This window comes from Symphodus melops (assembly GCF_947650265.1).
Source record: "Symphodus melops genome assembly, chromosome: 21".
NCBI lineage: Eukaryota > Metazoa > Chordata > Actinopteri > Labriformes > Labridae > Symphodus > Symphodus melops.
In genome coordinates, this window is record NC_136711.1 from 4,766,451 (window position 1) to 4,794,242 (window position 27,792).

The 27,792-nt window shown below is 41.2% G+C and overlaps 1 protein-coding gene across 1 annotated transcript; it reads left to right on the forward strand.

Annotated features, from left to right (window-relative positions):
* Window positions 1–925: 925 nt before the first annotated feature.
* Window positions 926–27,416, forward strand: cavin1b (caveolae associated protein 1b). Its single transcript, XM_079333518.1, has 2 exons — window positions 926–1,794; window positions 23,626–27,416. The coding sequence occupies exons 1-2, from the start codon at window positions 1,264–1,266 to the stop codon at window positions 24,502–24,504; spliced, it is 1,410 nt and encodes a 469-aa protein (XP_079189644.1). The 5' UTR covers window positions 926–1,263; the 3' UTR covers window positions 24,505–27,416.
* Window positions 27,417–27,792: the final 376 nt, after the last annotated feature.

The following is a 27,792-nucleotide window of genomic DNA, read 5'->3' on the forward strand; positions in this document are numbered from 1 at the left end:
AAACGTCACAGGGATGTAAATACTCCGCCTTGAAACAACAGTCTGCATACATCAAGCGTCTAAGTACAACTTGTATAGCAAAACTGCCAACAGTTCTGTTATCTAGCTTGTCTTTGTTCTCATCATAGAGGAAATAAAAGTGAAGGTAACATGATTGTCTTCCTCAGATCAGAGGAGCTAAGTAGGCAGAAGAGGTCCATGATTGTGACTCATAGAAGATCATAAAGTGTGTCTGTCTCTGGTACTGAGTTTGAAGAGACTGAGAAATGTGTCTTTTCATCTGTCGGACAAAAGATGCTATTGAGTCGCTTCAATGGAAATGTGAGATCTTGTGTTTTCAGAATTAAAACTCAAGACAAAAAGTTATCTAAAATCCGTTCCCCTTTTTCATGAAAGTGAACTAATCATTTCATCTGAGCCACATCAGACACTAAGGCTCCATCTTATTCAAAACCCTGCAGCCAGAGTCCTCTAGACCACGAGCAAAACCAAACACATGCAACAGTTGTTAAAGAGCTAGACCGCTCCGTCATGAATCAAAGTCAAATTCTGTCTCTAATCTCAGTTCCTCATCCCTCCTGTTTAGAGCCTTTCCTCCACGATAAATGCAGCCCTGCTCTTAAGACTGTACATACTGTGCATGGAAAAGAAAGAGGAGTGGAAACAGGAACAGATCCTGCCTGACATTCCTCCCTCTGCTGTGCCTGAGCTTGTATACAAGCAGATCAGTGCAGCTCTGCTAGCTATTCCAACCATGCTGATGGGACACGGCTCAACCAGAGGGGCGTGTTGGTGAATCATCGTGGGGCTGAACCTGGCTGCTGAAGGTGGAGTCTTGTTGATGTGTGTGTATTCAGGGAGTGGAAAAGGGAGGAGTCTGAGGAGAGAGAGGAGGAGAGTGCCATGGAAAAAGGGGAGGGGGGGCGAGAGGGGAAAAAACTCTGCCGGTTGGAGCTTGACGAGAGGGTTTCTCTGCCTGGTGTGGCATTCACATCCTAACGCTCATGTTGTAACATCCAGCATCGCTTGGCTTCCCCTGCACACTGGCCTGAATCCAGGGATTTGAAGTGGACAGGAGAGACTGAGAGACAGAGTGTATGTGTGAGACAGGGAGATAAGGGAGGTTATCAGTAGGAAGGAAAGAACACATCAGTCCAAGGAGAGACGAAACGAAGAAGCAGGTGGGAAAGCAGAGAGTCGAATCCACAATAATCTGAAGTGAAGAAGGTTGATCAGTTTTTCGTACACTTAATACCCCCTGATATGGCAGCAATGGAAGCACTGGAGTCCTCAAGTGGCCTGCTTGAGCCTCAAATGCTCGCAGAGGTCTCAGACGATGAGGCCAACCTTCCCCCCTCAGATGACGAAGTCGATGCTCTGACTGCAGCCAAGAAAGAGCTGTCCCTCCTGGGCACGGATGGGGACGCCGCCGAAGAAAAAGACGAGGAGTTGAAAGGGGACCAACAGGTGAACGGAGTCATGGTGCTGACTTTGCTCGATAAGATCATCGGGGCGGTGGACAAAATCCAGCAGACCCAGACCGGGCTGGAGGCCAGGCAGCAGGACATGGAGCGTTCTGTGAACAGCATCCAAGGCGAGTTGACCAAACTGTCCAAGAGCCACAGCACCACGTCCAACAGCGTCAACAAGATGATGGAGAAAGTGCGAAAGGTGAGCGTCAACGTCAAGACGGTGCGGGCCACCCTGGAGAAGCAAGGAGGCCAGATCAAGAAGCTGGAGAACAACGAGGCCGAGCTGCTCAAGAGACGCAACTTTAAAGTCATGATCTACCAGGTGAGAGAGTGTTTTTTTGTTGTGTGTGTGTGTCTGTGTGTGTGTGTGTGGAGATGACACTGTATCACCTTATGTGGTGTGGCCCACATGGTTCTTTGATGTCAGGGAAGGTCTGGTCCACTTTGCACTGATATTCAAAAGACAACCTGCTGGGAAAAAAAAAAAAAATCTTGTGTGGGTTTAATTTGAGGGAAAAGGAAGGAGCTGGTTGAGCCAAATGTGTTTTTCCTCACTTTGCTGAGATGCAGATGATTTCAGGGTGTGGTTGAACGTTACCTCAAAGTTTTGCTGGCAAGTGCCCAAGTGACAGGCTGTGCTCTCTCTCCTCACTGAAGCTGCAGAACTGAAAACATGCCACTCAGAAATTGACGCTTCCCATAAGAATGTTCAAAGACAATTAAGACATAGTTTTTTTTTTTTTGGCTTTTTGCATAGCCCGGGGTTTCCACCTGATCTTAAAAAAGTTTAGTGGAATTACAGGAAATGGTTGGCAGGGGCAGACGATGATTATGAGATGACGTGCAACATGAGCAACAACAAAAAAATGTTAAACTTGACTTCAGACATTTGGAATCAAAGCCATTTAGTCACACGTTAAGTCTGAACAACTGTATAGATTTTCCTCTTTTTTTTGGGGGGGGGGGTCGTCTTAAGAAGCTCTTAAAATGTCTTAAGTTTGATTTTTAAAATGTGTAGCATCCTGGTTAGACTCAAAACCAAGTGGTAAACAATTTTGCAATCTATTTTTCCTGTTCAACAGATATTATAACTCATCTCATAATAACTCATAATGAATAATATATTTCTTTAGTGATTTTACTCCTAACCTTTAAAGTTTTCCAACCTACAAAGGGCTTTATTGAATTTAAAATCTCAGTCAAAGGATTCCCCTTATGATAATATAGAGCCAAGTCATAAACATGAAATTATACAGAGTGGCTACATTGTCGTTGTTATTGGTTGACAGTTAGTTAGTTTGACCATTATTAAAATGAAAAAACAAAAAACATGTTATGATAACAGCTAAACTGTCAATACAAGCTGAGTAAATGCAAAGGATACAAGTACTAGTTAATATGACCAGGATGTTTTCTTTTCCTTTAGAATAAACACAAACTGACCCAAACTTTTCATCTGGATTTCAGTCAACTAAGATTTAAAGAATAACTTTTATGTTTTTTTTACAGTGTATAAAAAAGGACAAATGCATGTAGCGAAAGAAAAATAAAGTTTATTTAAAATATGAACATTTGGATTACAGACGTTTATGTTTGGTAAGACATTAAGAGCTGTAACACGTCACGAAACAATGAAACAGTTTAATGTGTGGTGCTTTAAACAATTATATGCTTGAATATACTAAACCAAAAGACTGCTGATACTCTTCCAAACTGAGGAGACAATGACCGGAAACATTACTCACACAGCTACTCCGTTTGGTATGTGTGACATTTTCGGATCCTTTTTAAATATACCTTCATGTGGCATCAACAAACAAACTTATAACATATGAAGACATCATTTATTTAGTTGTAAGACCAAAAAAGAGTTGCGATCGTATGTGTTTGTCTGCGCCTGTTATCCTTCCAGATGTTGTTGTACACCCCTCCTGCCCCACCCTAAATCTACAGTGCATTGATCCAACCCTCAGTATGCACCACAGGTGGCTCCCAGATATCTCCCCTCCACAGCACACTACGTATAGGACTAAAGAACACAAGCCTTCACATGTGAGCTCCAGCGCGGAGCTGCCCAAGTCATGAGGAACCATTTCGGAAAGTCATTTTCACTCTTTCCATTTTTTTAAACAAAGATGGAAAATACCACAAGCACGCTCAAGGTCCTGTGTGAGGCCGAGGAGTGGTAGCAGAGAGGAGGCAGATGCTTCATGTGTGAAGACACAGAGCAACTTTTTTTTTTTTTTTTTTCTCTCTCAGAAGGGAGTTGGGGGGAGCCCTGTTTCTTTTTTTAGCCTGTGAGGCTGCACTGTGATGTGTAATAGCTTGCAGCTTTTTGCACAGTGGTACGAGAACATTCAAAGTTTCCACTCCTGACTCAGACTTCATTGCTTGGAGCGACCTCTTTCTCTCTCTCTCTCTCTCTCTCTCTCTCTCCCTCTCTAATAGCTGTGCAGGAGTCCAATGAGAGCGCCATCTTAGGCAGACCACGCTGTCTGTGAATGGTTTGCATTTGCCCAATTTTAACTTTCTTACACAATAGATTTGGCTTCCCTTTCCTGGCACGCCAGCAAAAGAGTTTAATGAACCACAGATGAGCTGAGTGGAGCTATCAGCAAGAAAAGAGCAAATCTCCATCATCACTTCACAAGGAATTGCATGACTGTACATTTCTCAATCTAAAAGGGTCATAAATCAACACTTTAATTAGTACATAATAAAGTCTGGCTGCTGGGGGCTGCAGGTTTTTCCACTACTTGAAGCAACACATAGCGAAAAAACAGAACTGGTTCAGATTTTGCCGGTGTTAGCCAACAGCTCGGGCCCTGTGGCAACAGAAACTCCCCCTGAAATGCCGAACTCCAGCTCTCTCGCTAACTCGAAACACTGGCTTTTATTAATGGCTGCCAGCAATGACATAAGGCCAGATTCATCTTCATTAAAACAACAAAAACCACAATGTGTTGTTCTGTTTTCAATTCTCTGTGCTTTCTCTGATGCCCTTAAAGAGTAGACTCTTTCAAAATCGGCAGGAAAAGAAGGAAAAACTCCCCCAGTGAACTGTAACACTGTTATTAGGATTACAAAAACAGTGTGTCAACAGATACAGACTTGGCCTTTGTTAGGAGTCAACTGTCATTTTATATGTCCATGCAGACTCCAATCAAGGCCACTACGAGACAGTTTCAACACAATGCTGATACAGTGTAAGTTGTATTTGTGCACAGGTATGGAAGCTGTGGGAGGACATTTTATTGTCCTCCGTTTTTCTGTGAAAACAAAAACACTGTGGCAGTTTTCTGAAGCTCTTGCCTTATGCATCCCTAAGTCAAATAGGAATAAAGATGGAAACGGTCCAGGAAAGAAGCCGTGACCCAGCAGGTGCGCATGCTGATAATAAAAGCACGCTGTAACTGAGGGGTGTTTACTGTCAGAGAGGGCTCGCTCACACAGGGAGGACGCAGCACGAGGGCTTTGTAGTGCAGCGTCGGGTGTTTAATCTCTGCTTTATTAGTCGCCCCGCCAGTCTTCGCTCCACTCCCTCCCGGGCCCCCTTCACAAGTGTGGTCCTAACAAGGCTCAGACTGAGGGGATTTATGACTTTGTCCATTTTTTAAAAACAATTATATCATTACACACATGTTAAATGTGACACAACTTCCTGCTCTTCTCTGAGGTTAAACAACACACAGTGTCTCTGGTTTGAGTTAAGTTAAAATTAGAGCTTATGTTTGGAGGTTTCTGGCACATTTCAAGCTTATTAATAAAAAAAGATATCAGTCATACTCAAGGAAACGAAACACATCTGTGTTTAATATCGACAATGCAGACAATAGGCCATAATGCTGCTGGTATGCAGCTCAGGCTACTGTGTAATGTGGGAGAGGAACCCAATCAGTGCAGCTCTGTCAGCACATCAGTGGGAAGTATGTGTCTCCCTGTTAGCATGAACAGCTGTCCTCCTCTGGGAGTGTGTGTGTGTCTGTGTCACTGTGGGTGTGTGTGTGAGTGTGGGTGTGTTTGTGTCTGCAGGGTGTGTGTGTGTATTTGGCCTGAGATTTACCCCCTTACATCTGTGTTCAGCTCCTGGACAGCTGAATCCATATGCTGCCAAAGAACAGAGCTTACTGCACGTACCTGGAGCATGACGACTCTAACCCACAGCACGAGTGGGCACTGTGTGTGTCTGTGTGTGTGTGTGTGTGTGTGTGTTTGTGTGTGTGTGTGTGTGTGTTTGTGTGTGTGTGTGTGTGTGTGTGTGTGCGCGCGTGTGTCCTGAAAAAGCAGAGCTCGTAAAAGTAATCCATTTTTTGACACTGGCTCCTCCAGCGTCCATTTCAGGCTTTCTGAAAAGACTAAAGCATCCCCATCTGGTGTGCGCGGGGTTTATTTTTTTTCAAATTATACATCTTGAGCTTATTCAGCCGAAGAGTTATTCAAACATTTGCATTATGAGGGGCATTGTTGAATTGATTTACAGGTAAGTGCATTGTAACTGTTAGCAAGGAAGCTTAACGCACCTCTCAGCTTCACCTATTCTTCTGTTACTTGACTAATCACACCGTGGCAATTTGCATATCGTAATCTTTTTAGGCTCTCAACAACTTGTAGATGTAAATGTCCTTACTGTCTAAAAATTCACATTCATGCACTTCATTGCATCTTTTTCAATGACTAAAAACAATGATTGGAGGCTAAACAGATATTTTGTCTTCAGGCGTGACCTCAAGGCATGTTGGGAAACTTTAAAAAACCACGTGAGAATTTAAACTCCCTATGTACCGCAGAGGTCTGGGGATGATGGCAGAAACGACAAGGTTAATGCCCACTCGATGTTTTTTAGCCCCCGTCCCTGAATGTGTCTGTGCATGTTGTGTCTGACTGACCTGGGGGTGGAATAATGGACGAGGGAGACTAAGAGTCAGAGATAAGCTGTAAGAAGAGGACATGTCCGTCCTCTTTGTAGTGGATGGGTGTGTTGAGATGAAGAGCAGGGCTCATATTTAGACAGCTGATTCATAGCGCAGGCATCCACAGCTCTCCAGGCTAACCTCCTCCTTCCTCTCCTTCCCCTCCTCCTCATGGGGAACCAGCCACAGCCCTGTTCCTCCCTCTCCACCGTTCCTCAACCCACATGGATAACTCACTCCACAGCTTGCCCTGCTCACCCTGCCCCGCCCTACGTGCATCCCTACCCCTTCATTTTCCTCCCTCTACTTTCATTGGATTCTTTTACGTTTGTTTTCTTAACGTTTTGTCCTCTTACAATTTTTCAGGTACAAAAACTGACAAAAAGTACGAAACAAAAAGATGAAGATAGTCACTAATGGTTCATTTGTGTTGCTACCTCTACACATTTTAAACAGCTGCCAGTACTAAATAATTCAAACTCTTCTTAGGTTTGGATGTTAAAAAAAACAGTTTTTAATTTTCTTTCTATAGGAACTGTACTCTCTAAAGATTGCCAACTCTTTTAAAAGCAAAAAAAACTGTATCTAAAAAAGTAAGGTGGCAGGGCTACATCAACCAATATGAACTAAATCACAAAAACCAGAAGATCCAATTTCAGGGGCCAAGTAAATCTTTCCGATAAGGATTACGACTTTTGTGTCGTTAAAATGCAAATTTTTACCAAACATAGTCTTACACAGATTTCCATTTTTTTCTTGGAATTGTCGAGTCTTAATAAATATCTGTATCTTAAAGTGAGAGCTTACTGTTTGTGTTAATGTTAGCGCCCCCCTGTGGACAAATCAATTTGTCCAATGTCTTTGCTCTTCTTATCCTGGACATGCACAGGCACCATTTATATAAAATTGCCCATCCATACTGTCTTTAAACAGACTCATGTACTGTATGATTCATTGATGGGGAAATGGGATTGTCTGAAGTTTCACAGCAGCTCCACAGCACAGCAGTGGTTTTAGTCTTTGGTAGCTCGCACAGTCTTTAGGGACTTGGGTTGAGAACATGAAGGTCGCTGGTTCAAGTTCCAGTGAGGACCGAAATACAAAAGTTGGTCTGGCAGCTGGTGAGGTGCCAAGGCACTTTTCACAGTATACTGCGGATGTGCTCTTGAGCAAGCCACCAAACCTCTAACAGCTCTGGTATGCTCCCTGTACAGCAGTGTGTAAAACAGCCCCACTCTGACATCTCTCCATGACTGCATGTCCACAGGTCTTGTTTGGGCAACTGTGTATTTCATGACCTATATGTGAGAAGCATGGCCCACAATAACCAGAATTCCCCTCATAAAGTATGTTAAATACGATTAAAATAAATACATAAAAATGTCTATAAACATCATCAATCTTGATGCTCTATTTTGCATTTATTGCTCAAACAGAGGGGGACGTCAATGTACCAGTTTTTAACTACGACCAAAGTATCACGGTTTTCTTCACAGTTCAAATTAAACACTTGATGTTGTATTTATCTTCAGCCTTTGAAGTTTCATGTGCTTTCTCTCTCATTATTCCCCAATATTAAAAGCTGAATTTTGCTGTCATTGTAAGTCAAACAATAAGGATAAGGATAATCTTTATTGATCCCCCAATGGGGGAAATTTGGGTGTTACAACAGCATCCATACTTGGGCTCGCTCTCGAAAACCTTTTCGTACCCTCATGGGTATCTGCCATGGTGAAGACAGTCAGCTAGTGCAATAGTGCTGCACACAAACAATGTGTCAGAACAGATTTGTCTCTTCCCTGTCTTGTTTAACACTAACCCAAAACACCTTTTCATGCCTTCTCATTTCACTGCGTTCACAATCCAAATCCAAATGGTTATCAAATGAGGTATTCTGAATATTTAAAAGATCTAAAACAGATCTGCAGCTCTGTAGACTTCAGCGCCTGAGAGCACTTATCCCAGTAATGTTTAGCATATAAATTCACCAGGAGTGAAGCCATTCTGGTCGCACAGGTCGAAGCAGCTCCATATATGGACATTTGAGACAGAATCTCTGTTCTCCACTTCATTTACAGGACAGACTGTGTGAAACATTGTTTCAGCTGCAGAGCTTTTTAGCAGAGTGGTTAAAGCCTTGGTACAATACGTTTGGTTAGGGCGGAGGGATTATGGAGAGAAGAGAGGCATCTAAAAATAGAGACTATCACATACTTGTTTGATTGCGAGAAGGAAGGGGCTTTTAGGAGATGTCTTCCTGTTTGCTTTAAAGAAATCCGAGGCAGAACGACCCATCTGCTGAAATTCAGCGACGTCAGTGCGTCTCCGTTAGACTTCCATCATCACGTTGAAATAATCCGCTCTGTTTGTGGTTTCAACCAATTTGACAAAATAATCCACCACATGCACACGGTTTGTCCAGACTGCGAGACCAAACATCCTTTGTATTAACCATGTCAAAGTGGCGATTCCACAGACACAAGATTTTACAGAAGATTGAGCGTTCAAACGTCACTTCAGAGGAAAAAGCGATTGGATGATCAACGTCTATGCTGCTCTTCTTCTTCTTCAATATCCCACTTTGCTTGGGGCTCAGTTGTTGTTGTTGTTGTTGTTGTTGTTGTTGTTTTATCAAGGTCAAGGTCATCTTTATTGTCAATTTTTCAACATGTGCTAGACATACAGAAAAATCAAACATGATATTAACGGTTTAAGATCAGAGAAGATCGAACTTGGTCAGATGCAGTAAAATACCACACATTTGAGGATTATTGGACAAATAACCAGTGAAGATGAGCAGTGTGCTTAGCTGTATACATACTGTGGTGCAGGTGGATTTACTGTTAGACACAAGAAAGTCCATACGGTGTTAAAAACACAGATGATAAGAAACTCGTTTTTCCTTCAAATTAAACCATGGCATGCAAGAATATCACGTAACTTTATGTGCTCCATTCATCGAGCTTGTTTAGCATTTAGGCCATGTTTACCTAAACACAGGTTAAGGGCTCTTCAAACTTTTCTTCAATTGCTCTCCTTTAAAAATGTTTTAAAAGCTGACGACCGAACATACTGTCATGAGTTCTCAGCAGTCAGATGTGCACCAAACTGTTGCTCTAATGCTGCTCACTTGACATCAATAGAAAGAAAGAAAAACGATTCTAGAGGCTTTGTTTAACCTTCAAATGATCATTTTTTTTATTTCTCTGCAGAAGCGTTTCCACATGAGTCAGATGACGATGACTCAGAGTCAACAGCTCTGCTTATTAAAAACTTTACTTTATTATGTCCTCATGTGATCCTCTCAGTCATAAGATTCTGTTTTTGAATCCTTTCATGGTTATGTCGACATTATAAGGCCTGAACAGGGGAACTATTGTTTTAAGTCAAGAAATCCTCGTCGTTTTTACAATGACATGAACGTCATCAGCTAAAAACCAAACTTCACGGTCTGGTCGTACATATCCTAACTATCATGGCCAAATTTTCATTCATTTTGCTGAATGTTTGATTCAATTAACAACAAACCTTTAAACAGCTCTTTTCAAAAATAAGTTATACAAAGTGTTTTACAATTAAAGGTCCAATATGTAAGATGTCTGATATATTAAATAAAAAAATGTGCTTACTTTATCACCAACCATTAAGGAAACATGCTATGTTAAAGTGCAAGCTGGTCCTGAATTGTCTGGACCAGAGACATTAGTCAGTTTTAAAGCACCCCTGCATGGCTGTTTGCCCCTCAGTCTGCTGTCTAAACAGGTATTGCAGCGATGAAAGCAAATAAGTGAACTGGTTCTATCCGACCCAAAAAGCCAACCTAATTAATGAGCAGATCGTAAAACTAGGAGACATATTGGAGGTGCTTTTGAAAAATGGAGAGAAAACTGTGTGCACATGGACTCTGTTGGGCAGGGCGCAGGGGTAGGCAGGGACGGCTTGCTCCATTGTTTTGAATCTGGACTGCAGTAACCATCTGAAAAATCGTTTTCATTGTTTCATATTGTTCATTTAAAGAAGCTTAACTAGAAAAAATTAACTATATTAATTAAATAAAAAAATAGGTAAATAAGACCAAGTCATGTACTAAACTGACAAAAAAAGAAGTATGCAACAAAGTCGATGGTTAGGAAACAGCAAACCCATAAAAGTTGCATGTCCTTAGATGTGAGAGTACCAGACTTATTATGAGCATAAAGCATGCAGCTGATACAGCAATTGTTATTGATGGATACAGATTAGTCAGATTATTTGCACCGTCTTAAAACTGCTGTAGGCCTCCAGAAGTTCTCCTTCATGCTGTGATTATCTGTCCATGGTCTGAAAGCCACCGGCCTGCAATATTTTTCAGCAGCATGGACTCCCCTTCATTTTATGAAGTATCAGACTTAAGTTTAATGGGTCAGGTTCAGTGACCTAATAAGCTGCGGTGAGACGGGTAGACAGCGAGCAGCCTCCTCTTGTCACTCACAGTGGTCATGACCCGGATTGTGCAATACTTTAAGCCTTAAAACTTAAATAGACAAGTAATGTAAAAGACTCACACTGTGTGCAGATTTAATGAAAGGGGGAACGAGCCATAGAGGAAAACCTTTACGTGACTCTTTTTAAATTGTCCTCTTCATTATGCTGGACACGTAGGCGTGTTTTAAGAGCAGGTCCAGGATGGCATGCGGGCTCCCTTTTGAAATCTGATTGGCCACCCCTGGTGACACCCCAAAGTCCTAGGCTATGATTGGCCTTGTTGGGGGAGGGACTTTCAACTAATTGGGTTGTGTTGCAAAACAGCTCTCTTTGCATTTGAATGATGCATATTTTCTGTTGTTTGTACTTAAAAGTAGAAAAATATGTTGGCAACGTTTCTTTTGGCAAATTGTGCAGGAATTATTTTGCATTCTTTATAAAGTAGTTAAAATTGCAGCTTTGGACAGATCTTCTGTTTGAGTCAAAGAAGAAGAATAAAAGTTCTCACTCTGCTGTGGTCGTTTTTTTTTTGTTTTTTTTTGACCACGGTGGTTTTACATTATTGGATTTGTCTCTCCTTCTATCCCTCAGTGTGTTAAAACAGTTGGAAACAGTTCTTTTTCAGCGTCTCTGTTTCTGCCTCGCTTGCTGTAACCAGCTCTTTCAGGTCTTTAACTTGTTCCATTGGAGAGTCCAAAACATCCAATTTGTTGAATTTCTGGAGGTGTTGCATTCTTCCTCAGTGAGCCACACAATGCTGTGTTTGGTTTCTTTTATCAGGCTGCTGCTGAGTTCAAGCCAGTTGAGAGCTTTCAGCTTTGGAAACTCCAATTTGATTCAGTAATAGTGTCAAGTTGAAAAAGAGCTGCTCTCATTCTTCACAGTTAAAACACATATCACAGCCTCTGAAGTTTTGAGTATTACCACTCTGCTTTCACTGTTCTCTCCTGCATTTTTCTTTAGTGTGCAATACAAAATCACTGCACCTCTCTCACCTTTTACACCACTGTGACAATCAGTGGCCTTTACATTGCTGTTAGCTTAAAGCTGCACTGCACCGGACAGGAGCAAACAGCAGAGGAATACGCCACTTCTCCTGCCTGCAGCTCCATAAATCTCTCCGTAAACACCGACCTCCTCCATTGTTATTGGAAAGAGTAACACAGTGTGGCCATGGAAACCAGCGCTGTCATCCCTGGCTGTGCAAGTGTGTGGTAGCAGAGCGTGGGGAACTGTACACAGACCCACCGAAGAGGAAGGAGACACAGCTCGTGTGAGAGTAAAATGCGGTTTTGTTCGTCATTTTTTTTTGCGTTTGGTCATGTCTCTGGAATGGTTCATGGTATCCATGTTGATGTTATCATTCTCAGACGGAATTATTAATGATGGGGTTCACTGTATACTCACGACAATGAAAGCCCTTTTGCATATAGTGTGTGCGTTTCTGTTCGCTCCTACATGAAAGTACATGATTAGAATACCCACAGACCAAAGTATGTCGTAAAAAGACACTCCAGTGATAGTCAACAATGGCAAGCTGTGTCTTGTAGTGAAAGCAGAGAAGAGCTGCCTCAAACACATGTGTCTGCAGCCCTGGAAACTCTTCAAGAAATCCTCATTTCTGCGAGATTCATGAAGCGTCCTCACAAAGCTCCCATGCTGAAAAGAGAAGCAGTTTGTGCAAACTGTTGTGACCTGATGCTCGTCATCCCGAGAACACAAAGAAACATGTTGTGCTGCCTTTAGGCGCCGTAGGACATTTTGTTGTCACATGTTGGCCACAAAACAACACAATATAGAGAACCGTTACCAGGAAGAAAGATGATGGACATGATGACGCTCGTTTAAAATTTAAAAGTAGCTAGCTTAGCATAAAGGCTTGAGAAAATTCATACACTCCAGGAAAACTGCAGATTAAGATGTTTCTTGTTGAGCTCTTGGTCAGCCCTTGGGTTCCTCTTTGCAGAACATCAGTTTTTTTCCATCTTTTAGAGACAATGGAACCAAACCTGGCAACCTCACAGCGATGACAAGTCTTCAGGAAGCTGCGTACAGTCAATGCACCTGGACCTGCCCCTGGATCAGTCACTAGTTCCAGCATGAAACTGAGACAGGCCCAAAAGACAACTTTCTTATTGGAGTTGAGTCAGGCTAGCTGTTTCCCCCTGCTTCCAATCAATCGTACTAAACACTGACTGTATAAAACATTGATGTAGTCTCAGTGACATTTGTTTTTCACGAGGCGATATAATGCCCAACAAAGACGGTTGCCACTTTGGAAATGCAATCTCAATCCTATCTTTCAATCGATCTAGAAACAAAGAGTTGGAGTTTAAGCGACCCTCAAGCTTTCTAAATATCTACTACCTGTCAGTCAGTCAGTTAACCCAGTCATGCCCCCAAAATACACAACTGTAGGAATACATACTGCTTGATATGACCAAAACAGACGTGTTACAAAAGATTCCCCTCCCATGCAATGGACTAATAAAGAAATGGTAAATAGCAACGGCTGCCATGTAATATGTCATCACTATAAACAAACTGATTTATACACATTCACGCACTGCTGGCCAAACAGCAGAATCATTTTCGGGGCTGCGGGAGCTGGGGATCAAACTCCCGATCCTCCAGTTGTGAGACAACCGACTGATCCACAACCGCCCCAAGAGGCTGCGGATACCGAACTGGATTTCCCCCATGGGATAAATACGTCTTCTTACTCAATTCATTTTTAACCAGGAGGTAAACATGTTTAATCCTGCTGTATGTCGTTTTGTAAAACCCTCCTCAAGTGGCCACTCGAGAACTGCACTTCCTTTGTGGCTTCAATTTAAACACTGAAAACTTTTTCTGTTTGAGCTTAAAATATGCAACAAGTGACTCGAGTACTTCATAGGAAAGTGTTTGAAACTTTAAGGAAAGAATCATAACCCCAATTTGTCAGTTTCCTGTATTTATGATTTGCAGGCACTGCACTCATAGTTGATCTGGGGACACTGAGAGTAAATTTAATCATGTGTGTTTCATTATCCTGGAACGCTGTACTGCCTTAAGCCTCTCAATGCAAATAAAAAGGTCTTTAAACTGTTTTGTGTTAACAAGGTAGAGAGGGCGAACAACACATTCACTGTAGTATTCAGACACCAGTGGTAACAAGGTTTTAGTTTGTTTGCAAAAATGAAGTTCTGATTCTTCGCCTTATGTGTTATGAATACTGTACATTATAACATCACTTTACTTCAATGCAACTGGTCTACGTTCACAATTTTTTTTTCAGTCAGTATCCCTTGAGTAAACTGCCCACCCTGTTTCTTCATGCCATGGGTCAAGGACTCCAAAAATTCAGTAAAACAAGTGAGAGTTGGCACACAAATGGCATGGAGTATTTGTTTGGTTTCCATGGAGCTGTGACGCTGATCTGTCTCATTCCTCAGTGATCTGAGGATCTAAGTTTACTCCGAGAAAATGACTGTAAAGAAAACCACAGAAGGTAGGGAGAGAGAGAGAGAGAGAGAGAGAGAGAGAGAAAAAAAGGGAACGAATGAAAAGATAATGGAAAGAGGTGAAAGAGAAAAAAAAAAGAGAATGAAAGGAGGAAACAAAAGTTTGTGAGCTCAGTTTAACAACTGGCCGGGTGACTCATCCCTCTCTCTCCCCCCTCAGGGACGTGCAGCATGCCATCACTTTATATAGAAATCTCTCCCTCTCTATGATTAAAGGGGACGAGTGGAAAACTAGAGGAGAGCAGGGAGTTCTCTCCCCAGAGTTTTATGCTTTGTGTGACCATGACACTCTTTCCCATGGTGCTCACATGAGAATAAAACACACACACACACACACACACACACACACACACACATGCCCAGTCCCAAGGCTGGTCAGACCAAAGCACGCCTCCACATCGATCACACCAAATAGCCAGTCTGACAGAGTGGGCGTTTGGAGAATGATAAATCAGCAGGCAGATGTAGGTTTTAATAAGAAAACAGTATTGAGCAGTCTAGACGTTTTTTTGGACCAATCCCTCTTGTGGACTCTCTGAGAAGAACGGCCCTCTGGGAGCTTCCCAAAGGGACTGCATACCTTTCATGAGAATAAAATGCCTGCTGACATCTATCAGTGCTCAGTATGAGCACTGATAGATGTCAGCAGGCTGTCGGTTGATATAGCAACCAAACTGTACATCGACAATAATAACAAGATGGAAGACGCCAGGGCTGAAGCTGTGTATGTCTTGATGTTGGTGAGAATTTTTCTTTAAAAGAAATATACTTGACAGAATTGTAAGCAGGGATGAATAAAGTTGAGTTAACTTTTGGTGTCAACTGTACAAAACACAAAGGTCAAATCAGGAACGTCAACCATTAGTTTCTGAAGAGGCCTTATGAAGCCAAAATGTGACCTGACTGGATCTATACTGCAGTCAGTCAGTGGCGTGGGGATGTTCTCAGTGTTTTGGTTTCACTTTAGGGGAGCCGTCATGTCATCCATCTTTACGCATATAACTTAGACAATCAACTTTAATAAGTTGGGTCAAATCAACAACACAACAAAAGTATCTTTAGGGCTGATTGTCTATGACTAAATCATAGACAATTAAGTTTAATAGTACTAGTTTCCTCCTGAATAACTGAATGCAGAAAGATAGTGAAGGTAATGTAATTCAGAAATTTTGCTCGTATATTCTGTACATCAGTAACGCTGTTTAAATGTGTGAAAGAAGGAAAACTCTTCCTGGCATCTGTGAAAAAAAGAAAAAAAGAAAGATAACTCTCAAATTATTTATTTCCTGAGTGGAACATTTGGTGCACTGTTCCATCGCTTAATGTATGTGCATCATAGAGTAATGAGTCACACTTAACTGAATTAACACATGCACACATTTTATCAGATTTTTATATAGTAAAGTCAAATTCAATTTTCTTTTTCCAAAGCCTTTCCATCGAGATGAAATTCATATGTTGGCTTATGGTCTTTTGCAAACACATTCTTATGTCAACTTGCCAAACTGCAGGGGCTAATGAAGCTCATTTGATTTGATAAAACGCTCAAGAGCTGCTACTTAACGGACGTTGTGGTGAGATTATTTTTCCCCTCTTAAGTGAGCTGGTTTGTGTCATTCACAAGCTCCAGAAAAAAAAGAACCCCAGTGTCCTCATTTGCCTCTCAGAGCGTCTCAGTTCCTCTTTACATCAGCAGTCGTAGCGTGAGGATTCCCTGTTTTCCTGGATTTACTGGAAAATCCCCTCAGTGTGTGGTTGTGTGTGCATATGTGTGTATGAATCTGGCTTTTCCACAGCAGTAGGGGAGTTCTCGGTAGTTTGAGTTTAAACAGGAAAAGGAGAAACAGAGAGGGGTGTGTTACAGCGGGATTACTCTCTCTCTCCTCCTCCACATGAGTGGTTGCAGTGTGGGCTCCGGGTGGAAAGCTTTCATACCCGCATAAACACACACACACACACACACACCTACACACACACACACACACACACACACACACACAGAAAGACACAGTCAAAGAATTGTACATTTGCACATACTAAGACGTTCATAGCTCACACACACACACACACACACACACACGCTCATATGATTAAACCTGGCATTTCATAATTTAGACACTTGAGCATATGCATGCAACTGCACTCACACACCCTGGCGTCACAGTTGGGTTTCTCTGTGACTCGTCTATGTTTTTTTCCTTTCATCTGAACAACATTATAGTTCCCGTTAGGCTCACCACTGTTACCATGGAGACACAAGTACAACTAAATGTTGTTGACTGCCAGTGGAGGCAGTTAAATTGGTTCATTCTGGCAGGATTTTTAAGTACACTTTAAACAAAACGTTCCCAAAAAACACTATCATACATGACAGGATGTACTTATATAGAGATTTTGATAAACAAAAAAAAAAAACACACATTATGAAGAGTTTTTAGTCTGGGACAGAGGAAGTGTTGGCACACACATGGCTGAGATAACCATTCAACATTGTTTTTGCTGTCATGGTAACACTGCTGGTCAAAAGCTGCAAGAGTTCAATCTTCTCCATAGGCAACTGATATATCTAAGAACAACAATAATGAAAAGAAAAATAAGAATTAGTGTGAGAATAATGGATATGTAGCGTTTCACCAAGGAAAAGGAAGAGCTTCGAACCTTTTCAAAACACTCAAATCAGAAGGAACGTTAATATTTCACAAGGAAACACAGTGATAAATCGGATAAATATCAAATATTTCAGCTTCTTGCAGATCAGCCAATGGAAAAATGGAATTGCAGTAGACCTGTAGAGGGCCGCCTTAATGCACATTTCTAACACAATATATAGGATTTGAATACTTTGTGCTCAGATAGCCTTAGACATCAATATCAGCTGGCGGTTAAGTTGCTCTTTGAAATATTGTCAGTGCCTTCATGGCAGGCTGAGCTGCAGAGTCAGAAGTCATCGTGCGTGCACACTCATCATGAAAGACAGACATTGAGTTGTGCTGACAACACAGTGCAGCAGTGAGCTGATCTCAGCAACTGACGCAGACACACACAAACAAAAACACACACATACACAGTGATGGGCTTCTGTCTGAGCTTGTATATCAATATAAATATGAGCCACTAGAGGGCGTTACCAGGCACAGCAGTTTGTCAGATGAAGTGGATTTAGCTGCATTAAAAAAACTCTTAACTTCAAACTTTGGTTTCAGTCTGATTTAGTCTCATGTTCTTTTGTCTTTATTCATCATGTGATGTGTGAAATATAAAATGGTGCATCCTGCTCATTTCTGAGTGTCTCTCCTGACTGCACAGTGAAAACGCTTTAGGCCAAAGGGTCTAATTACAGTCAACTAACTCTTTTCACAGACAGTCACGACATAAGCAGAGCTAAAAGACTGCAGCCAAATGGCTTACATTACACTCCATTGTCATCCACGTCCATCATTCGTTTACAAGTTTTCTTCGAGTCATCTTTGAAAATGGTCCATGTTTCTTTGGCATGGCTCTGTCTTCTGCTGAGTCACTTACTAGCAAAGTGCTGAGATTGGACCGAAAAAAAAGTCACCTCATGATCTTCATGACTACTGAACGGGCAGTACCATAGTTACCTATATATGAATTAACACGAAAGCTGCTTGATGCCTGTTAAGAGAGGATGTGTGCAGGCATGCTACTCAAGCCTTATAGAGGCTGTTTTTCAAACTGTGCTATTCTACTAGTATGTACTGACCGGGCCAAAGTGTAGTATGTAAAAAATGACAGACAGCAACAGTAACAGAGACATGTTCTCAATCAGACGAAATCACACAAAGACACCACCAATTATCTTTTTGGATTCTCAAAATCATGAAAGTCAGGAATGAAGCAGTATAGACTGTACAGATGTTGTCTGACTCTGTAAGTCTTTGCTCTGGACTTGTTTACAATCAGGCAGAATTTCTGCAAAATGAGCTGTTGTTGTTGTCACAGCATGTAAACTGTTCAAAACAGAGATCAAGTCTGATCATCCAAAGGCTGGGTTATTAAAATCAGAAAATGTAAATGTCAGGGTGACTACTGTTCCCATAATCCCAATGGCTGGAAGACTAAAAACTTTTATACTTTAACTTGAATGACATTAAAATGTTGAGTGTGTTTATGCTTAAGATATTCAGCTGAATAATCGTGATGAACGCTTCAGGACACCTCCCAGTGTTCAGTTCTTAGATCTGGGTTACAAATACCAAATACAAGGTTAAGTTCCAGTTTCTTCCAAACATGCACCAGTTATTACACGTCCAAGAAGACAATCTCCTCTATTTGTTATGAGGATCATTACAGGGAACCTGTGAGGTGTGATGTAAGAGAGGAGAAATGTTTTTATCTGTGTGCACACGCAGACACGCACATGCGCGCACACACACGCCCATATACACAACAGAGGAATAGGAGCGATAAAGAAGGACCAACATTGTGATGAAACGAATCACAAGACCAAGACGAACATGACACTCTCACACATACAGAAACACATGCACATGAGACGCCTACTTATCTCATTTGTCTTTATTTCTCTTATGATCTTCTAATCCCCCCCCCCCCTCTCTCTCTAACACAGGCACACACACACACACACACACACAAATACACACACAAATACACAATACAGTTCAGTGTGTTTTTTAAACAACTTATTTCAGAGCAAACTAGGTACGAACACTACGTACATCCTTGTGTATGTTTTTAAAGAGCACACACACACACACACACACACTTACTCACACAACCATTACATACCTCATTCGTCTATTTTCCATGGCTCTCAGTGTACCTTCCTGTCTAAGGCGCAGTAGCCTCAGAACAATGTCCCATTAAATTAGGAGGGTCAGGAAGTCAACACACTAAGGTGAATGCCTGAACTTCCCTCTAAACTCTTTCCATGTACTGCGGACACACACGAACACGCACGCAGCACAGAATTCCCTCCTGTCCATCGGCTTCACTTGAATATTTCCAACGCAAACACATTAGCTTGTGACGGACGAGGGTTTCCCAGGCACTCACAGTTAACTGTTTGTCCAGGCTCTGCAAAGATAAGTTAGCAGTCTAGACAGACGTCAGTAACACACTGAGTTCAAATAGCTTTCTACAAAATCTCAGTGTTCTCGTCCTCTTTTTTTAATGCTCCCATGAAAACAGCCAATTACACATTTCACCGATAAAGGTGAAAACTGTAATTATTGCATTGAACGCTGCTTGCTATGTGCCGCGATATCTGCGTCGTCCTTTCATCATCATGTAGTGCCTCCTATTTGTTTTGATAAGTTCTAGGTTCTGTTTTCGAATGGGTCCATATTTCTAACTTTCTTAAATCTTAGATACATCTCGTCTAACAAAGTGAGACTAAAATGGATTAACTTCTGCTCAGTTTGGCAATATGCCAAGTTATATGTTTTGGAACTTTGATTGATAAAAATGTGTTTGAAATTTGCACGTATGGAGTGATGCTTGTGAACGAGTTCAGGCATGACAACCCGAGCTGCACTGATTTGACTCTGACGTGCATCATTCTCCACAACTACTTGACAAGAAGCATTTCCTCCCAAATTGGAGGTTTCTTTTTAGACTGCAAGACTTCCAGCCCTCTCCCTCTGCTCTGTCATTGCCAGCTCTGTCACCAGTGCTGCCATTTCCTTTAACCCTTACCGGCACAACCCCAGCATTAACTGTATGCTCTGACTTAGGCAGTTTAAGATATTATTCATTACTCTTTGTAAAAGTGCTGCACTCTGACTGTCTTAAACAATTCCTCTCAAGTCATTCCTTTCACCAAGACAAAAATAAAAAATCAACCGTTATGACAAAAACTAAATGGCAGCTATAAGTCGAAAAAATAATCAGGACACTCCTCTGTCCCTAGAAAGAAATTATATATCCTGTAAGAAAAAGAATGCAAACATTCAAGTCGTCAACAAGGACCTCTGACAAACAGTTTGGCCATATCAAACTTGGACCACACATTAAGCGATTTTCAACACCCACTGCATTGTCCTTGAGATCGAAACAAGCTTCAAAAAAATTTCAGCTGTGCAGGTATTTTCCAGCAGCCCTGCCTTGTCCACACAGCTGTTCAGGAAAGCCCAAATCCTTCATCCGAGGTCTAGTTTCCCCAAGATACTGCAGTACAATACCTTCATAAAACCTCCATCACACTGCAGCAGAACACAATAGAAAGGAGACCCCCCCCCCTTCACCGCCCCTCCACACTCGTACCTCCACCTTCCAACAATTTGATGCTATCATCTTCCTGCTGAGCAGATGGTTTTTCCAAGACTCCAAAGCATCATTCCACTTGCGTTATTACTCGATTCATACGTACAACAGCAAAAAAAAAAATATGTCTCCCATTTCCACGCTTTACCCCCCTCTCCCCTGCACTCCTTTGTTCTGGCACGGCTGTGTTCCTGTTTTGACCAGAGAACATAAAAGCTGTGTGGAGGGAGAGGAAAAGGCAATACGTACAACAAGCTTTGACCCTTATGCAGACATTGAGGAGCCCGGTGTGACAAGGTTTTGCCGTGATGGAAAGAGGAAGAACCCCCTCCTCTCACCCTTTCTTCCATCGCATCGTTAGAAGCCGGAGCATTGCTTTTGAGAGGTGAAGGATGCACGTAAGGAAAAGGAAAAGAAAGGCTCCCTCATCAGAAATACAAGTAGGAAACGATGAGAAAAGAGTTGATATGAGATCTGACATTAGAGAAAAAGAGCTTTCAGTGTTACTGTGCAGGAATGTTAAAGCAGGGTGCGCCGAGGTCATGGGCGAGTCTGCTCTGTGTGCGGTGTTCTGTACTAAAGGTGTAAAACTTTGCTAAGATGAACAATTATGTAAGAAAACTAAACAGCAAAATCCAAACATCTGGGCCCCGGAGGTTTCAAAGCTCATAACCATGAGAAATGACTATTCTTAGATCCTTGCATCTGCTGAGGCTACTTTTCCCTGAGGGGGTCATCAGAATGGAAATAGTTGAAACTGTTGTAAATTTTCGAGCAGTAACATTCAAGTAAAGCTGTTTTTACACAGTTCATGAAAACTTTTTATAAGGTTTTTTGCATGTGTGAAAGCACCAATTCTGTCGTGTGGGTTATTCTACCAATAGGGTCACTGCTTGTCCAAAATGTAATTGACCCATCCTGTTGGAATGAGGCTGAGAAGTCAAAGTACTTGTTTGATCTTTGGTTGAAGGACAGTGTTTATGGCTTATTAGCTAAATTGGAGGGCTGGGTCTAGATATGCCCCCAACCATCCACTCGAAGATGTATTGACCGGTTCTTTAACTTGATGAAAGGTAAATTGAGCTTGTTTGTGTTTTTCTACTTCTGACTATTGAAGGTGCTTTGGTATCATTTACTTTACAAAGTCCCTTTCATATTGCCTGTTTAAGGCAGGACTTTAACACCCCTCTTATGTCCTTTCGCATGGGAGTAAAACCAGAGGCATAACAGGGAAAAAACAAAGCAAAGCATAACCACACACTGTGACACACATAGTAGTCGTAATATTCATCTTAATACATACACATTATATGGTGACTTTCTTTTTTTCTATATAAATAAAACATGTTTAAGAAAGCTTGATGACTCGATTGGGACTTTGGAGATAAAGTCAGGGCTTGGACTCATTCTTGGTTTGCTTGACTCAGTTTATGCCTTTCAACTTACTTTCCGACCTTTCTTGAGCATCATTTGGTATTTATGTGACCTTATCAGCGACTTTGACTTTGTTTGTCCAGGTTTCCATACCTGTAGTGCAGTAGAATGTGATCATATTAATCGATTTATTATAAAGTACAAGAGAATTGAAGCAGATCATGGTCTCACAGTCATATCATGACTCTACTGTCTCTGTATGAAGCTGATACCGAATCAGAGCATGTGTAAACTTGCAGAGAAAACATAATAAAATCCTTTAACTTTGACTCACCCCGATCCTGGTTGGAACACCTTTAAGCACTCTCCTCACCTGTGTGTGTGGGGGTGTGTATGTGTGTGTGTAAGACATTGTGTGTGTTTTGAGGTGAATGATATGCACAGTTTGTCTCTATTAATTTGGTTTCACTGTGTAAATCTTCAACACTTTGCTCAGAGCTCCAGCAGAGCCCCTCCCCTCCCACGTTTCTATTCTGCTGCACATATATTTTTTCTCTGGCATTTCTCCCGTTGGTATGACATAAATGAGTTACACTTGGAGTCGTGTTACAGATTACTGTTTCTGCCAAAAATAATCAGCATAGATCTCTGTTTAGGCTAGCCTATAATGTGAGTCTTATTCATTACCTTATTTTGCTTGTGTGTAGCTGTGCAGATTGAATGCAGGAGGATAGTCTGCATTCTTCTGCCAATCACACGATCACAAAGATCCATCTTGTGCCAATTTTAAACCATCAAGTAAAAAATCCCTTATTCAAACCCTGTCAACACTCTGCCTATGACAGGTTCTCCAAATGTTTTAATCTAGCAGCTACTATGAAAAAATGTAAGTTGCGTAGAGCTACTTGCATCACATTACTTCAGTTCAGTCAATGCATTAATCAATATTTGTGTAGTGCCAATTTTTAATAAGTGTTTTTTCGAGAAGCTTTACAAAAGAGCATATACGATAATATGCAGGAAGGATTTCTCTTTTGTATTCTCTGTGTTCCACTTGTCCATACTGGTGTTGTAGTAATCAAGATCAGTCTTGGTCTCAAGACAAGTCTCGAGATCTCGAGACTTTTTGAAGGTCTAGGACTGGGCAGACTCTGGATTTAAATCAAGACAAGTCAAGGCCACCACTGATAGGCTTCTGTCTCACCTCATTACTGTCATTAGAAGGATAATGCCAATTTAAAACGGAATAAATTATTTCCATTCATTTATGTTTTTATCCCCAGGTCATGGCCACAATCTTCTTGTGTTAGCGAGGGACACATTCCCTACACACAAGATGATGATTTGTCTGGGATTTTTTATGGTCTTGGTCTTGACTCAGTCTCAGTCCATAAATGTCTTGGTCTTGATTCGTCTCTGGGTCCTTTGGTTGGGTATGTCTTTGACTCAATTACTGTGGTCTTGACTACAACACTAGTCCACAATTCCTTGTGACTGAGGTGGAGATTAAAGAGTTGGTGGAGAACAAACTACAGCAAAAAGAAGAAATGTGTCCACAAACGTGGCTGCAAAAGATTGCAAACATTCGTCAGCCGACTTACAGCCAGGTTAACAGGAACTTGCATTGACATTCTTTCTCTGTTCTCTTTACAGGATGAAGTGAAGGTTCCCTCCAAACTCAACGTGTCCAAATCAATGAAGGTGTCTGAATCAGTGTCTGGAAGCAGAGGAGGCAGCCTGCTAGAGCTCAAGGAAGCTGACGAGGAGCTGGCAGGGGAGGGAGGAGAAGGAGAAAAGGAAGACAAACCCCATGTAGAGCTCTCGTCTGATGAGGAGGGAGAGGTGACAGATGAGGTCCTTATGGAGACCCGTGCCGAACGCATCAAACGCAGCAGCCTGCAGCGTGTACAAAACCTGAAGACGGTTTTCTCAAAGGAGAAGATGGATAAGACCAAAGCCAAGACCAAACAGAACCTGGAGAAGACCAAACAAAAAGCCAAGGACAACCTGGAGCAGACGAGGCAGAAGACAAAAGATAACCTGGAGAAGACCAGACAGAAAACCAAGGAGAATATAGAGAAGACCAAGCAGAAGACCAAGGCGAACCTGGAGAAGACTCGCCACAACATCGAGAAAAAGATGGGAAAGCTTGGAAACCGTATGACCGTCAACAAAGAGCAAAAACAGAAGATGCAGACGTCCCGTGACAAGGTGAAGAAGGCATTTACGCCCGATCATGTGGTTTACGCCCGGTCCCAGACTGCCGTCTACAAGGTGCCCCCCTTCACCTTCCACGTCAAGAAAATCCGTGATGGTGAGGTTGAGGTGGTACAACAAGGCACAGAGATGGTGGAAGTGTGTCCAGAGGAGCACTTCAGCGGGGTGGATGAGGAGGTCGAGGAGGCAGCAGAGGAGGTGGAGATGGAGATGATGAACGGAGGTGGGGATGAAGAAGAGGCTGAGGAGGACGAAGAGGAGGACAGCCAAGATGTCCTGCATGAGTATGAAGACAAAGATAGAGACAGCGACTAGAAAAAGAAGAAGACATTGGTCAACATCCCTAAAATAATCCTTTGCACCAACCCTGAGTTCTTTGAACTAGAACTATTTGAGATTTTGGTCATCATTCCTTTAATTATGATGACTTATGTTTTGAAAATAGGTTTTTTTGCTGAGATCTGAGAACATAGTTCTTTCCGTATTCGACAGGTTATTCTTACGTCCAGAGTCAACTGCCAAAGAACACTATTGGTCAGGAACGCTTCAGGACAATTGAGAAACTGCCGGTTTGGTTTAAACTGTTAAGGAATGTTACATGGCTAAAGGATCCCATTTTGGAGCATGCTTTATGCATGGCCCTTTAAGGAGAACTGGCCGTAGTGCCTGCATGGAAGCTAGCCTATACAGCTATAAAGACGGGGGCTACCCCATTAAGCTAATCTTACAAACAAGGTTGGGTAGATGTGGACTAGCTTAAGAAAATTCCTGATGATCAATCAGATATAAACGTTTATTTTTAAATACAAATGTGTTTTAATAATAATGGGGATTCCTTATTCAACCAGCCTCAAGTGGAAACTTGAGGAACTGCAGTTTTGGAATTTCTGTATTGGCTTCCTTTTTCAACAATAGAAGTTCCAAACAGATAACACAGCTTAGATTTTGATACCTGAACAGACTTGTGTTTTATAACACATTTGAAACATAATTTATTTTAATCAATAATGTGCCATTTTTTCTTTAACGGCTTCTAATGCGTCACTAAAAATTGAAACATTAACATAAAGAACTGCGCACATTGCAAAGAGAGCACAAGGAGCTGGGAGTCAGTAATAGTCACTCTGAACACTTGCATTCCCAGATCTCAGCAGTAACCTTGGTCAAGACATTGTTGTTCTTTTTTATAGGAGTGATGGCCAAAAATACAAAGACATTTAAGTTGAATGGAAAGGTTAGCGTCATAAGGTTTGGCTGTTTAAAAAAAAAAGAAAAAAAAAAGAAATATTTCTAAAGTCTGAATAAACATCCTCTGGTATTTATGAAAGCACTTTGAGGGCTGTTTAGAGTCCTTTTGTGATTGGATGAATTGGATGTTCATGAAAACTGAAAGAGGACAAAGAATATGGGATGAGGAATCAGAGAACAACTTTGTTATTGTAGGTGGGACTACTTTGGGGAGGGGGGGTTAATGACAGGGCTGATGATTCTTATGAACAAGAGATCATTAAGATGTGATTCATCATTACCCTCGTAAGAAAATGCAACTTGTCAGAGTTCATTATTTCAGTGCTAACCACTCATAAATAGTGGCATGAGAATATGGAAACGCATCTTCATCATCATCATCATCATCATTCTGATCATTGCATTTGTTGAAAATTATTTGTTACATGTTCACGCTTCTTTCAGAAATTACTTTTAATATTTTACAAAATATTTCCTCTCCATGAATTCATTGCTCAGCTGTTTATACAAGTGTTATCTTTCTCTGCGTTGGTTCAACATTAGAAGCACATCGATTTTGTTGTAACTTCTAGTATTGGAGCTCACAGTTTAATGTTTCTCTCTGATTTTGTATGTGATCACCATTTACACATGGCTGATGTCATCTCTTTTTCCTTAGACAGAACACAGCCTCTCAGTTATCCCTTCAGCACATTTTCTCTCATGCTTTTGTTACATTTTACTGCCAGTTTTCGCCAAAGACTAACCAGAACCAAAAAATGAAGGTCTGCAAAACATAGAGCCGAGACACCTCATTCATAGGTCCATTACATTTCCCTCACTGCTCGTATTCTCACTTTGATCTCCTTTACGCGTTGTATGTGCTATTTAAAGATGTTTTTCATTGATAAACTGATTTAAGGACCAATTCTTTCAGCAAGTTTTACAAACCTTAAGATTCCGAGCAAAGCTGTGTACTCTCTGGTCCAGTCCATGTGCAAGAACAAAGTTTCCTAATAAGTGTATAAATTGCTGCGGTGTGACACTGCCCTCTAGTGTCCAGTCATCTCACTATAATTATCTCTGCTCCAGATTAGATGTGCATTTCACCTGATCTATAACTACTCTGTTTCAATTGATCTTTATATTAGAAGATGTCCAAATTGATGTCACATTTTTAGTGTGTAACAAGATGTATAAATGTGTTTTATATAGTCACCAAGTCTCATGGTATATTATGAGTGCCTTGCAAGAATTAATTCAGGAACTAATGTTTGACATTCTTGAATTTTCTGCTCTGACTGCATTTTTAAAGTCCATTCAAGATTAGCTTGCATTAATCTATGCATCTATCCAAAATCTTTCTGGTAAGGTTAGCAGGACCTTGTAGCGTACTGATGGGGAGTTTCACCTGGATAATTCAGCAGTCCATCAAAGAGAAATAAATAAATTAGTGAAATAAAAAAACAGATTTGACTGTTACCAAAGACCATGACATTGCCCAAGTATTTTACAAAGTTTAGTTTCTATCTCAAACATGTCACCGTTTTATTTGTTCTTTTTTTATGTGTATATAATGTGAATCACTGCCTGTGCAGATCATCATACATTATGATTTATTTACCAGAGAGCCTTTTGCCTTCTACTGCCTGCACCTCTACTTCTTTTAGAACAGCTTCTTGGGCCAACATATTTTGATGTGTGCACAGATTTCATGTGCATTATGTGATATCGACACACTTACAGTGATGAAATATTGTAGTTTTTGTTGTACGTTTAAGAAAAGATCTTTCTTATTGTGGTTTAATGCTCAGCCATTCAAAGAAGAGTAGCTATGTCTGTCAGAGCAGCAACAACATGCAGCTGTGCAGAGGACCCGAACACCAAAGCACAAAATGTAGTTCACACTTCAATGTTTCCTTGCTTTGGTTTTGATTTCTGTTTAACGTTTCATTGCTTAACCACTAATGATTTAATTAATAAAAGCTATTTGGTTCACAGTTTTTGAGTCTTTACTTATGTTTTCCTGAAATCATTAAGAATACATGTACAGCTTGATCAAAAGGCATATAGAGAAAAAAGACCACAAGAAAAAAGAAGAAGAAGATGTAGCCTACTTTGATAATCCCGTTTGGGGAAATTCTTATTTACACTAATGAGACAAGCTTTACACAGGCACACACATGCACAAACAGGATCCTATAGGCATTAATGGAGGATGTCAAACTGAGGGTGGCGCCCTCAGTGAGCGCTCCTTGAGATTTTGGTAGGCGTTTTTATGCTCTGCTCAAGGTCACCGAGGCAGTGCTCGTGCAAATTATTTTTCTTGTGCTTGTTTTTTTTTATTTTTTATCTTATCCTCGTGGGGTAATTTAC